Genomic DNA, 12,236 nt, shown 5'->3' with positions numbered 1-12,236 from the left:
CCACGTGGAACCAGCGGGAGACACTAACTGCTGCGAGCTCTTTAAATTCCAGGTACTGGAAGTGAATTCTCAGCCTGTCGCGGTAGGACACCGCAGGAAAGACACCCCTCCACCCCCCAAGGTCTACCCATCAGTAGGTTAGGAATAAAACCATAAGGAAGTGAAGTGACAATCTTCCCTCAATATACCGACACTTCCCTTTCCTTCTTCACCCCGTCCCATTTTTCCTAGGCTCCGTCCCCGCTCCAATCGGCTCAGTTCCTCCGGGTGCCTAGCCCACTTAGCGGAATCAGATAAGACCCCAAAAAGTGCAGTTCCATCCGGGTTATTTGCCTGGGAGTGCATAGGGCGTGGCTTTATGACGACTCGGGGGAGGAGCCAACTCCGGAGCCCGGGTCTTCCTGACGGAGGGGGCGGATGGAGTGTGGGCTACCCCTGTGCACACCCCATACTGGACAAGATGGGGGGGGGTCTCTAGTCTCAAACTTCCCTTTGAGGTGGAAACATCAGCTAATAAGTGTAACTTCAAAGATTCCACTTTTGAAGTGCTGTTCGTAACCTCTCCTGCTCTTCTCTCTTTCCTGTTGGGTAATCATGACGATGTTGCCCGCGCCCTGTCTCTTCTCCCCCTCCGTTCCTGCGCAGATGGTGAGGCCCAAGGGCGCGCAGGCGCAGAGAGCTCGGGGCGGTGCCGCTGAGGGGCGGGTGACGCAGTGGCGTCGCTGCCATTTTAAGTTGTTTGTTCTGGCTTTTCGTTTCAATCACGATTCTGCCGGGACCCAGGAGCCTCCGAGGCCTTCGCCGCTACAGCCACCGGTGACGGGGAACGAGGCTGTGCCGCCGCGGACGCTCGCCATCCGCTTGGCTTTCCACGTCCGTGTCTCTGAGACCCACTTTCCTGAGAGCCGGAGCCGACGTGGGGAAGGGAGGACTCGAGAGCAGATGCTTGAACTGAAATAACTTTATTTCAGGGTTGATTTGGCTGACAGACTCTCTTAGTGCAGGGCTCCCCTCTTCTTCCCCGCTGCCGGGACCACCATCCCCCTTCTCGTTTTCCTCCTTTCTCTTTCTCGCCGCTGCCCCCGTCCTCCCTCCGCCCCGGGGAGCCTAGCCAGACTATGGGTCCCAGGCGGGGGCTGCGTGGCGGAAGCAGCGCGGGCGGCCGGGTCCCAGTGCGCACCGCAGCGGGGATGGGAGGGCTCAGTTGGCTGGTGGTGTTCTCTTGACATGGCTCTTGCCCAAGCCGCGAGCAGCGCCCCCACCGCCGCCGCCGCCTCTTCCGCCGCCGCCACCGCTCCGCCCGCGGGCTGCGGCTAGAGGGCCCGCCCTGCCCGAGTCGGCCCGCGATCTCGGCCTCCGGGGACAGGGAGGGGGACTCCCACCACCCACCCGCCCCTCGGGAAGCCCACTTAACGACCTCAACTTAAACCATCCAGACTCGGGAAACATGGTCTGTTCAACGTGAGAGAGCTAATCCGGAACCCGGGAACTTAATTTCTTTTGTGGGGGGTGGGGTGGGCATACTTTAAAAAGTGATATTAACACAACTGTTTTTCTTCCCCCACTGATCGTTCCCATTTACCCTATTCCGCCTACTCTACCCGGGCGGGAATTGTTTCCACGATGAAATGAGTGAAAACCTGAGTGATCCTGTGTCTCCCGTGGTGCCAGTGAGTCGCTGCCGCTGAAGGCAAAGCGTGGGGGTGGGACCTGGTGGGTGGAAGGCAGGTGGTCCCCTGGCACTGCCTGGATTTGGGAGAAGAACCCGCCACCTTTGCCTCAGCAATGCCCACGAAAAGATAAGTCTTACTCCCCACGGCCTTGAACGGGGGCAAATTCATAGGGAAGGCTCCCTTGGGGAATGTAGGACTCCTTGCAGGGCTAGTGGTGTTGGGATCACGGGCATTAATCAGGTCTGACCACAGAGCTGGAATAATTACATCGTATTATATACTCCCCTTTCCCTCAGTCATCATGATTCTCTTTGGCAGCATTAGCAGCCACCTGAGGGTCAAAATGTGGGTGATGGGGAAGTTGGTAATGACTCCGCTGTTTTTTCTCATGGCTCCTTTGGGCAACAGGTGCCCGCCCCCAGTATACACTGTAGTTGATTGCAGGGAAACCCTGAACCTTTCCCCTTCCTTCTCTACCGATTTTGCACTTTTCTCTTTGCTCACCACCAAGTGTAATCAATAACAAGCACTGACAATACATAGCAATAGTGAAACGTGAAATAAGAATTAATTAGGTACTACAGCCATGGATCTGGCTGGGTAAAATCCAATTGGATATTTCAGTTTCCTGTTTTGGTGGGTTTTTTTTTTTGGTGTTTTGTTTTTTCTTTTTTTTTAAATTTGGATCACTCACCTCCCTTCTCTTCCTTTTCATAATCTCTGTTCTAAAACGGGGGAAAAAATCCGGATGGGTTTTAAGGATTGGACTGATGTCAGCTGTGTTTTGTTGCACACCTAAATCCTGATAATAGGCTTTTCATTTCCCCCCAAAGTCTTTTTTGGCAATTAAGCCAAATGTGTTTTCCTGAAAGTTAGTTCAAGTATTTTCTCCTCTTTCCTTCTTTCCCTTCCTTTTTCCCCACCCCACCCCAAACATTATTGTCCAAACATGACAGTGTCTTTTGTTTCTTGACCCTGTTATATGACAGTCTGCTAATATTGCCAGAAGGTGCAGTTTTTGGGTTACAGTCGTGATTTTAGCTATTCAATCATATTAGCCGGAAAAAAATGACTTGTTTCTGTTGTACTTGAGTCTTAAGAAAAAGTACCCATAGTTTAGTGACACTTTCCAAAGGCTTTAGTACCACCTGTATTTCAAAATGGGGGACCCAAACTCCCGGAAGAAACAAGCTCTGAACAGACTACGTGCTCAGCTTAGAAAGAAAAAAGAATCTCTAGCTGACCAGTTTGACTTCAAGATGTATATTGCCTTTGTATTCAAGGAGAAGGTAATTTAAAGTTCTTAATGTGAATTAGCACAAGTGGTTTTTGTAAGTTGTGAAAATAACTGAATACTAGGTTAAAGAGTAATTGGCAAAAGTCTACAGTGTATACTTTGACTTTCTTCGCCCTTACAGGGAATTCTCTGAATCCAGTCAGTTGTAGTATAACTGAATGGAAGGGTTGTGTATTCACTGGTTGGGAAGTATTTAATTCTAAAACTTAGTAGGGTCCACTTTAGTTAATGTGGTGTGGGCAACATTGTAAAACTTTCCCTTGTGTTTTACAGTAAATTTCATTTATGTGGAGTTACAGAGAACTTTATAAATGAGTTTAAAGATTATCTACTGTAACATAAATAGATTGACCGAAAGTGGTAAATTGGAATAAAAATGTTTATTATGTTAAAAGCAGTCTTATTTCTTCAAGTCCAGGGTGCAGGTACCTTTTCTAGTGGTACATTTAGTAGAAGACACTAATTTTTAGCAGCAATTAAACACTCAAATGGTTAATTTGTGTTTAGAAGTGCAGTGTATTAAAATTCAAAGTGAAATAAAGAGGAAGTTAATTATTTTTTGTCTTAAAAAGCATATGAGTTATGAGTTGTCAAGGAAATCATAAAGCAGTATTTTTTTGCAACTTAATGGGCAGTTTCTTAAATCTATTTGACATGAGATTAGGTTATGAGTATAAAGAAATACTTGGATTTTTGCACTTAAATTATGAGCTAAGTTCAGATCAGAAATATAATCTTAGTGTGGTATCTTTAATATTTGGATGCTTCCTAGGTTTTTACCCCACTCAAGTCTTAAAGGTTATTAGTATCGAAGAATGCGCTTAGCTGCTAGAATAGAGCATTGTAAATAAGGTGGTTGCAAAAGTGGTATGTTTTGAAGTGATTGTCCCAAGATTGGGTAGTTCCAAGGACTTATCCATTTTCTCTCCTTTTTAAAAATAATTTGCAGAATTCAGAAGATCAGAAATTAGTTGAAGATATTATAATGCACGCCCATTAGAAATAAATCTAAGATATAAGGGGTGAGACTAGATCTTTGTCTTTAATCTAGAAGGTTAACTGTACCATCTAGTTCTTTAACACTTGTGAGAACATGCTTTTATTCTGTGAATGAAGAGTACTTTAGTGGTTCATGAATTTTTTATTTGAAATTGATGGTGACCACTTGGTTTGACTAAATTTGAAACTCACAGGTAGACATTTTTTTTCTTCTTGCAAACATTGACACGTGTGGTTACATAATACTCAGAATACTGGAAATTGACCTTTAAGTAGTGAAAGAGTTAATTGGTCTGAATAGCTTTGTTTTTAGACTGCTGAGATTTTAATTTAGCTGTGTGTAGAGCCAGTTGAATGAAGTTACATCAAGAGTAAATCACTGATTTTTTTTTTTTTTTTTAGCCTTAGGGGTGGTGTTTGTTTCTCACAGCGTTTAAGAAACGCTGTCTAAAATAAGTACTTGGTATGGATACCATAATGCTATAAAACCATGCAGTCAAACATTCTGATAATAGCCTGTTATATGTAGTTGGGGTCGGGGGTCTTGGAGAGGACAGAAACGTTGCCTATTTGAAAACCTGTTTTCAGTACAAAAATGACTTCAGTTAAGAATTTTGCTGAGCTGTAATAAAGGTACATGCATTGTAATATGAATTGGGTGTTAAAAGACTGTGCAACCCACGGTTTAATACACTTTTTTTCTTTTAGAAGAAAAAATCAGCACTTTTTGAAGTGTCTGAGGTTATACCAGTCATGACAAATAACTATGAAGAAAATATCCTGAAAGGTGTGCGAGATTCGAGCTATTCCTTGGAAAGTTCCATAGAGCTTTTGCAGAAGGATGTGGTACAGCTCCATGCTCCTCGATACCAGTCTATGAGAAGGGTAAGTTCTGTTTTAAGTCTTGATTTGGTAAGTTTGGCAAGTTTAAGCTTGCATATCTCCCATCCCCACCCCCAATAATGAGTAGTTACAGTGGTCATGAATTTCTTTGAAAGTTGGCTTTAAATAAAGCATTGATAACTTATGTGCTATTATGCTGATAATGGTGTACATTATTGCTGTGAATAATGTTTTATGTTACTGTTTGTTGGGTTTTTTTTATGGGAGGAGAACTAACATCATACCCCCTAATAAATAAGAAACAAAGTAGAAGAGACTATTTCTGCCAACTTTCTAAATTTCTGCAACTCATAGGAAGTTAATCTGGCTAACTCGAACAAGAGATCACCACAGTTAGTGGTTGGGGGTGGGGGGAAGACTGGAAATAGCATGTACTGGTCTGGCAGAGGTTTTTTGAACTTTGGAAATTAATACGCTGGACCATGATAATAAGAGGAAATCAGCATATAACAAAAATAGCATTTCAATTGTAATAAGATAGTGATTCATAGATTAGAAGTTCCAAGACTTCTTAACTTTGCTTTAAATAGTTCTGATTTTGAAGAGTGGAAATAAAGGTGCAGAGGTTTTTTAAAAATGACCAAAAAAATCAGAACGTTAGTTGGCGTTTTCACCATGTGCTCTTGAATTTAGATCTTGATGTGAGAAACATTGTTAAGTGACTGCGTGCACTCTACAAGATAAAAATTAGAATGAATTAGGTGATGAGCTATTTAGGTTATATACAGCCCTATTACTATTACTTATATAAAATGATATATAGTGGACCTTTTGCACTTGTCTATTCATTCCTTTTTACAGCTTTCTTGGAAAATAATTTTCTCCTTTTTTAATGTGTGTCATTTTATAGGATGTAATTGGCTGTACTCAGGAGATGGATTTCATTCTTTGGCCTCGGAATGATATTGAAAAAATTGTCTGTCTCCTGTTTTCTAGGTGGAAGGAATCTGATGAGCCATTTAGGCCTGTTCAGGTATTTTATTCTAAAATAAGTGTGATCAGCATTTAAATAAGTGAAAACTCCTGGAATAAGGTCAAACTTAAGAAATTCTTGGGAGTATGCTTTTTCTATTTTTAGGGGGGAAGAGTATGCTTTCTGATAAAGTTTATGAGTCCCATCCTTTTGCGATTGTAATGCAAGATAAAAAACCATTTGGATTATTGAATCTCTTGAGAATAAGGTGGGTCTCAGCTACCCACTGTATCTTTGAAATTATAACCAAACGAAATCTGTTAAGGTCAGCATTGATTTATGGAGGCGGTGGGGCGCATGGACATATTCAGACCTCTTCCTCTGCACTATACATACTCCTTAACTATCCGGGCGATAGAAGGAAATGTGATGAAGGAAATATTTTCTATCTCGAGACTGATCAAAATGGTGGTAATTAGCTACATCTGTTTATCGAGCATTTGAAATGTGGCTAGTGTTGCTGGAGAACTGAATTTTAAATTCTTTAAATTTTTAAGTAGCCACTATCAGCTACCATATTGGACAGTACAACTATATGCATGTATCTGCAGTAGATGTTTCACATTGTGTAACATGTTTGTAGTTACATATAAATGTTTGTATTTTTTAATTAGGCTAAATTTGAGTTTCACCATGGTGACTATGAAAAACAGTTTCTGCATGTACTGAGCCGCAAGGACAAGACTGGAATTGTTGTCAACAATCCTAACCAGTCAGTGTTTCTCTTCATTGACAGACAGCACTTGCAGGTAAGCATTTTTATTTGGGGGGGGGTGTAGGGGGGACTACTTAAGGGCTCATTTTAAAAGCTTATTGGTTAGCAAACTGTTTTCTATACAAGTTACTTGATTCTCTTGCTCATTTAACACTATTATTTTTTTTTAAATTAAATTTATTGGGGTGACAATTGTTAGTAAATTTACATAGATTTCAGGTGTACAATTCTGTATTACATCATCTATAAATCCCATTGTGTGTTCACCACCCAGAGTCAGTTCTCCTTCCATCACCATATATTTGAACACTATTATTTTTGAAGTTATTTAAAAAACAAGAAATATATCTTGAGTCTCATCTTAGAACAGTGGTTCCCCAACTTTGTTGCATATTAGAATTGCCTGGGGAGCTTTGAAAAATCATGAATCCAGTGTATAGTAGAGTTTGAGAAATGCTGCCCTTTTCTACCTAAACTACAGTCACCACATCAACATCACCTGAGAACTTACATATGTAGAATGTCAGGCCCTGCTTAATCAGAATCTATATTTTGAACCAAATCATTGAGTGACTGGTTGGTAACACATTATATTTTGAGAAGCACTGGCCTGTTTCAAAGTAAATAAAAATCTGAAGGGATGAAATACATCTGTATTTAAAAGATCCATGTGTTTTAAATAAGTGCTTCCAACTTAGGCAGCAATCCAGGTATTCTAAATGAATTTTTATTCTATAAAACATTGTTTATGCTCACCAACCTTGACCTAAATATAAGACTGGGTATAATATAATGTAATAAAATAATCTAATACTGGGTCTTGTATTAATTTTTGCTCCCAAAGACGCATTAGAGCTGATGGTCCGGCTAGGTCTTATTTTCGGGGAAATGGTATAAAGAATTCATGGGTGTGAATTCTTAGGTGGTATAGACAGAGAAGACCTCACTGAGAAGGTGAATTAAAGATATTTTTAAAAAAGTATTATATTAATTGCATTATAGAACATACATTTATTTTTATTTAAGGGAGTATGCAAGGTACTAAAAAATACAAAAGCAAATCATACTGCTCACTTCAAGGGGTTGATAGACTTTCTATTTTGTAAAGTAAAGTAATTATGGTATAGGTACAAATAAAAGAACTGTAGTGATTCCAGAAGAAAGATAATTTCACTGGAGGCATTTATAAAACTAATAGAAAAAGCATGTAATAGGTGGGTTTTTAGGCTTTTTTTGAATCTGGGGTCTTTAGCTCTGGAGATTTTTAAGTTGACTTATTTTTTCTTGTTAATTGCTTGTAGTATGGAATCCACAACACAGATTTTTAGTCATAGAAGATTTAATAATAGTGACTCGAAAGTCACTTTGTTAATAAGTAGAAATTCATCTGTTATGGATCAAGGTCAGATGTTTTCTATGCTTGAGGAATCAAACAACTGGAATCCTTTGAATGCAAAGAAAATTTTAAGATCATAAGCTAAATTTGGGTTGTAGGTAGGGTGACCAACAGTGTCACCTGTTAGTCCTGGGCAAATGGGGTGGTTATTACCCTATTTGTGGATGAATTTGGTCCTCAGTGCTCTTAGGTCTCCTTCCATTCAGGTTCTGTTGTTGATCTTCACACACTGGAGATGTGTTGCGTATTTGCATTATATAGAAGAACCGACCTCAACTTGTTCACAAGGGGATTGATATGGCAGTGGCCAACACATGCAGTAGATCAAGTCCCCGACTCTACTAACAATTTTACGTTAATCCTCACAACAATCCCGAGGTGTAGCCCTTGTTACTCCCATTTTATAGCTAAGGAAATCAAGAAATTAAGTAGCTTGATCAAAATCACCCAGCAGAGCTCTTTAGCCGTTTATTATAACATAAGATACATAAGGGCTAGACTAAAGGATAATTTTGGATGGGCAGGTGGTGTAGAAGCACATGCCTGGAGTCTGGATTCTAATACAGATGTAGCCACTTAGTAGCTATGAGATTTTGGACATGTAACTTCTATGAGCATGTTCTTTCTGTTAAATTGAGTAAATGATATTCATAAGGTCGTAACATTTAAAATGAAAAAATATATGTGCATATGTATAAGTTCATTTACATTAATAGATTGCTTCAGACATCAGTAAAGGCCATCTTTTTTTTCCTGCCTTTTTTAGAGGCGCTACAATGAAAAGAAGATGGGCTTTGAAGGCAGGTCTGGGTTCAGAATCATCTTCCATTTACTAGCAGTGGTTATTTGTGAAAGCACCTAGCTCACGTTTGCCATAAGTTAGATGTTAAAAATAGTAACTACTTTTCAAAAACAATAGAGTTTGATTTATCTGGTAATACTTTGGCTTTCTGAATATGCTTAAATCTTAACTACTTCTGATCTTCTCTCTAGCTTCTACTCTCACTGTATCTGCTGTTTTTATACAAACATGACTTCATACCTCTATTCAAATCTGTCTCCATGAAGTGCCTTTAAACCTAATTTCTTTTAGCAAGTAGTCTATGGTTGACACTCTTATCTTTTATCTGCATAAATTCCTTAAAGATTTATTTCTAGTCATGCTTAGTTTTTTCTGTATTTTGTATGGCAAGGTTCTGTCTTTCTAAGGTCCCTATGGGTAGGGACCATCATTTATTCCCTTACTCTATGTGCTTTGTTACTGTGTCGATAAGTGCTTAGTAAATTGTGGGAGATTGACTAAATGTGACAATTGATCACTTATGTCTTATTTTTTAAGATTGTTAAAACTTTTCCCGTTCCAGACTCCAAAAAACAAAGCTACAGTCTTCAAGTTATGCAGCATCTGCCTCTACCTGCCACAGGAACAGCTTACCCACTGGGCAGCTGGCACCATAGAGGATCACCTCCATCCTTATATGCCAGAATAGAGTACTGACCAGCAAAATGGAGACGATCAGAAAGTGCAGCAGCAATTATTTTCTTGTTTTCTTACCATTTTATTCTTTCAGAGTTTAAAGAAAATGGACTCATGCACAGAACACTATGCATTTTGAAACTTGTTCATCCTGGATTTTTTTTTTTTAATCATTTGTATCTCAGAACTTTAAAAAAAATTAGATGTCTTCTGCACGGACTGTGTGAAAGAAGATGCTTTGCATCTTTGCTGCACTGCATCAGCATCTTATAAAAATGTGAAGTGAAAGGACTATGTAAACTGAAATGCTTAAATGTATCCGAAAGCGCAAAGTGATACTCATTTTTGATGGTCTTTCCATTTGTGCTGGTGTATGCCTCTTTGACATCTGTCATCAGTATTTAGAGGGTGAAAAGTGAATGTAACAGGTATAAATAACACTTTAAGAAACTTAATAGCTTTGCTATAATCACCGTTGTTCCAGAGCACTGTCCGATTCATTCTAATGACCAGAAGTGGTTTTTTTAAAAAAATACAACCACAGGAAAGAAATCTTAAATGACAAAAACATCTCATTGTAGGTATTCTTGCCTCATTTTACTGGGCCATGTTTGTTTCCTGGTACTCACAAATACATGTATTTTATTTCCAGATCTCTTTCCTCAAATTGCTGTTAGAGTATTCTGCTGAGTGTGGATACAGTTTAGACCCATTAAAGCAGATCTGGAGTCTGAAATCGCTAAAGCAGCTATAAAACTGAGAAATACATCCATAGCTGCTGAAACCATAATAGGTAGAGGACTTTCCTTTTTGTATTTTGTTTTCTGGTTTTAAAGAGATTTTTATTACAAACAAAAAAAATTCCAGTGAATTGTGCAGAAATACTGGTTTCTGCATCATCCTAAAGAAAAACTTAGGGTTTTTTGGAGTAGAAAAAAGTTATTAAAGTTGGAATCTTTAATTGTAAAAACAACCATTGAGAGTCCAAGTTCTAAAAGCAGAGCTCATTTCGTGCGATGAACATAAGGAAAGACTACTACTGTATATTTTTTTTTTCTTTTAAATGAAGAAAAGCTTTGCTTAAGGATTGCATTCTTTTATTGGAGTAAATCTGAATGATCCTACTCCTTTGGAGTAAAACTTAGTGCTTAACCTGTTTCCTATTGTATTTAGCTTTTGGTTGGAATTTGAAAAAATGAAAACCTAAATAAAATAGGTTTAAGTTCCCTGACTATCCAGGTGAATACACAAAACTCGAAGTGGTAACTTTTTTCCTAAGTCACTGGGTAGGTGTTACTTATGACCTTGAGTTATTTAATAGTAAATTCAGAAGAACAAATCCAGCAATTAGGTTTGTAATTTCAACAAGAACAGGACTCTAGGACCTTTTGTCATCTTTTAATAGTTATCAGCCTGGCTTTACGCCTTGCTTCATGGAAAAGACAAAAATACTCTTTTTAAATATTTAGACCACTTGCTATTTTTTTCTTTTAATTTTTATTGGGGAACTGTGTTTTTCCAGGACCTATCAGTTATCCTTCAATCTTGTTCTGAAGGGTGCAGCTCAGCTCCAAGTCCAGTTGCCGTTACCAATTTTAGTTGTAGGGGGCCCAGCCCACCATCCTATGCAGGAATTAAACCGGCAACCTTGTTAAGAGCTCACGCTCTAACCAACAGCCATCCGGCTGCCCCTCCAGAAGCTCAGTGGCAGCTCATTTGTCTTCAGTCTAGTTGTGGAGGTTGCAGCTCTCTGGCCCATGTGGGAATTGAACCAGCAACCCTGTTAAGAGCTCTGTTGTTAAGAGCTCACGCTCTAACCAACTGAGCCATCCTGCCGCACCAATAAAAATACTCTCAATTCTAAAATGCTTTCACATGTTTTCTAATCACAAGTTGGAATTTATTTGAAGTAACATGTTTATGTCATGGCCAGGAACTGTTCTAAGCTCTTATCTGAATGAATCTAAGCCCTTGGAAAATTAAGATGCTTGCCCAACCTCACATGGTGAGTACGGGAGGATTTATAACCAGCTTTCTGGCTCCATAGAGCCCTAGCTTTTTTTTAAAAAATGAAATGAATTAAAAAAAAAAAAAATTTCAACCTTTAACTGTTGACTGCAGATTTAAAGTCACTATCTTTTCACCTTTTAGTCATGATGTTCACTAAGACTGCTCGATGCAGAAATCAAACATTAAGAATGCCATAGTCAAGTAAGAAATAGATGAAACAATTTGTGAACTTGGTCTTTTTGATACTGTAGACTGAGATTTAAAATCTGCATGGTTTTATTCTAGGTTCTAGAAAAGGGGCTGACGGTATGCTTCCCCTCCTCCAATATTAAATATGCCAGTGCTGTAACATCAAAACCGGTATACCCATTGGACTGTTTTCTATTTCATTAATGTGCCTTGCCTCCAACTTTCTTGACTATTTTAGGCCACATAGCTCAATCTATTTTGAAGTTTCATAGTCTTGAGATTGGGTTTTAATAAACCGTAGATGGCATTTTAGAGCTGAGAAGGACTTAAATTCATTAAGGATTAACCATTTATTTATATTTTTCCTTTAGCTTAACATTTAGAGTTTTTTAAGGTAATTGTATCTCAAAATGGCCTGACTAGTTTGCTTTCCCTAAATTTTCAAAACACTGAGCTAAGAATTTTTTCATCCAAGTATCATACATTGTCGTGTCCACCACAACACAGGCAGTGAGCGAAGGAGAAGAGGCCACGAAGGGTTAAGAAAGTAAGAAACAGAAATCAATAAAGTTATGTAAGGGGCCAAGGGTCTCACAGCCTCAGG

At 39.2% G+C, this 12,236-nt stretch overlaps 1 protein-coding gene across 2 annotated transcripts; it reads left to right on the top strand.

The window, feature by feature from the left end:
- Positions 1-690: 690 nt before the first annotated feature.
- LOC308487852 (uncharacterized protein C6orf62 homolog) lies at positions 691-12,227 on the top strand. Of its 2 annotated transcripts, none has more exons than XM_081026653.1 (5): positions 691-2,962; positions 4,678-4,854; positions 5,723-5,845; positions 6,460-6,594; positions 9,321-12,227. In XM_081026653.1, the coding sequence occupies exons 1-5, from the start codon at positions 2,834-2,836 to the stop codon at positions 9,444-9,446; spliced, it is 690 nt and encodes a 229-aa protein (XP_080882779.1). In that variant the 5' UTR covers positions 691-2,833; the 3' UTR covers positions 9,447-12,227. The 2 variants fall into 2 exon arrangements, with proteins under 2 accessions (XP_080882779.1, XP_080882780.1); XM_081026654.1 differs by having other exon boundaries at positions 704-1,670.
- Positions 12,228-12,236: the final 9 nt, after the last annotated feature.

Source organism: Rhinolophus hipposideros, assembly GCF_964194185.1.
Source record: "Rhinolophus hipposideros genome assembly, chromosome: 19".
In the NCBI taxonomy this organism is placed as follows: Eukaryota; Metazoa; Chordata; class Mammalia; order Chiroptera; family Rhinolophidae; genus Rhinolophus; species Rhinolophus hipposideros.
The sequence above is the reverse complement of the archived record's forward strand: the minus strand, read 5'-3'. Positions and strand labels throughout refer to the sequence as shown.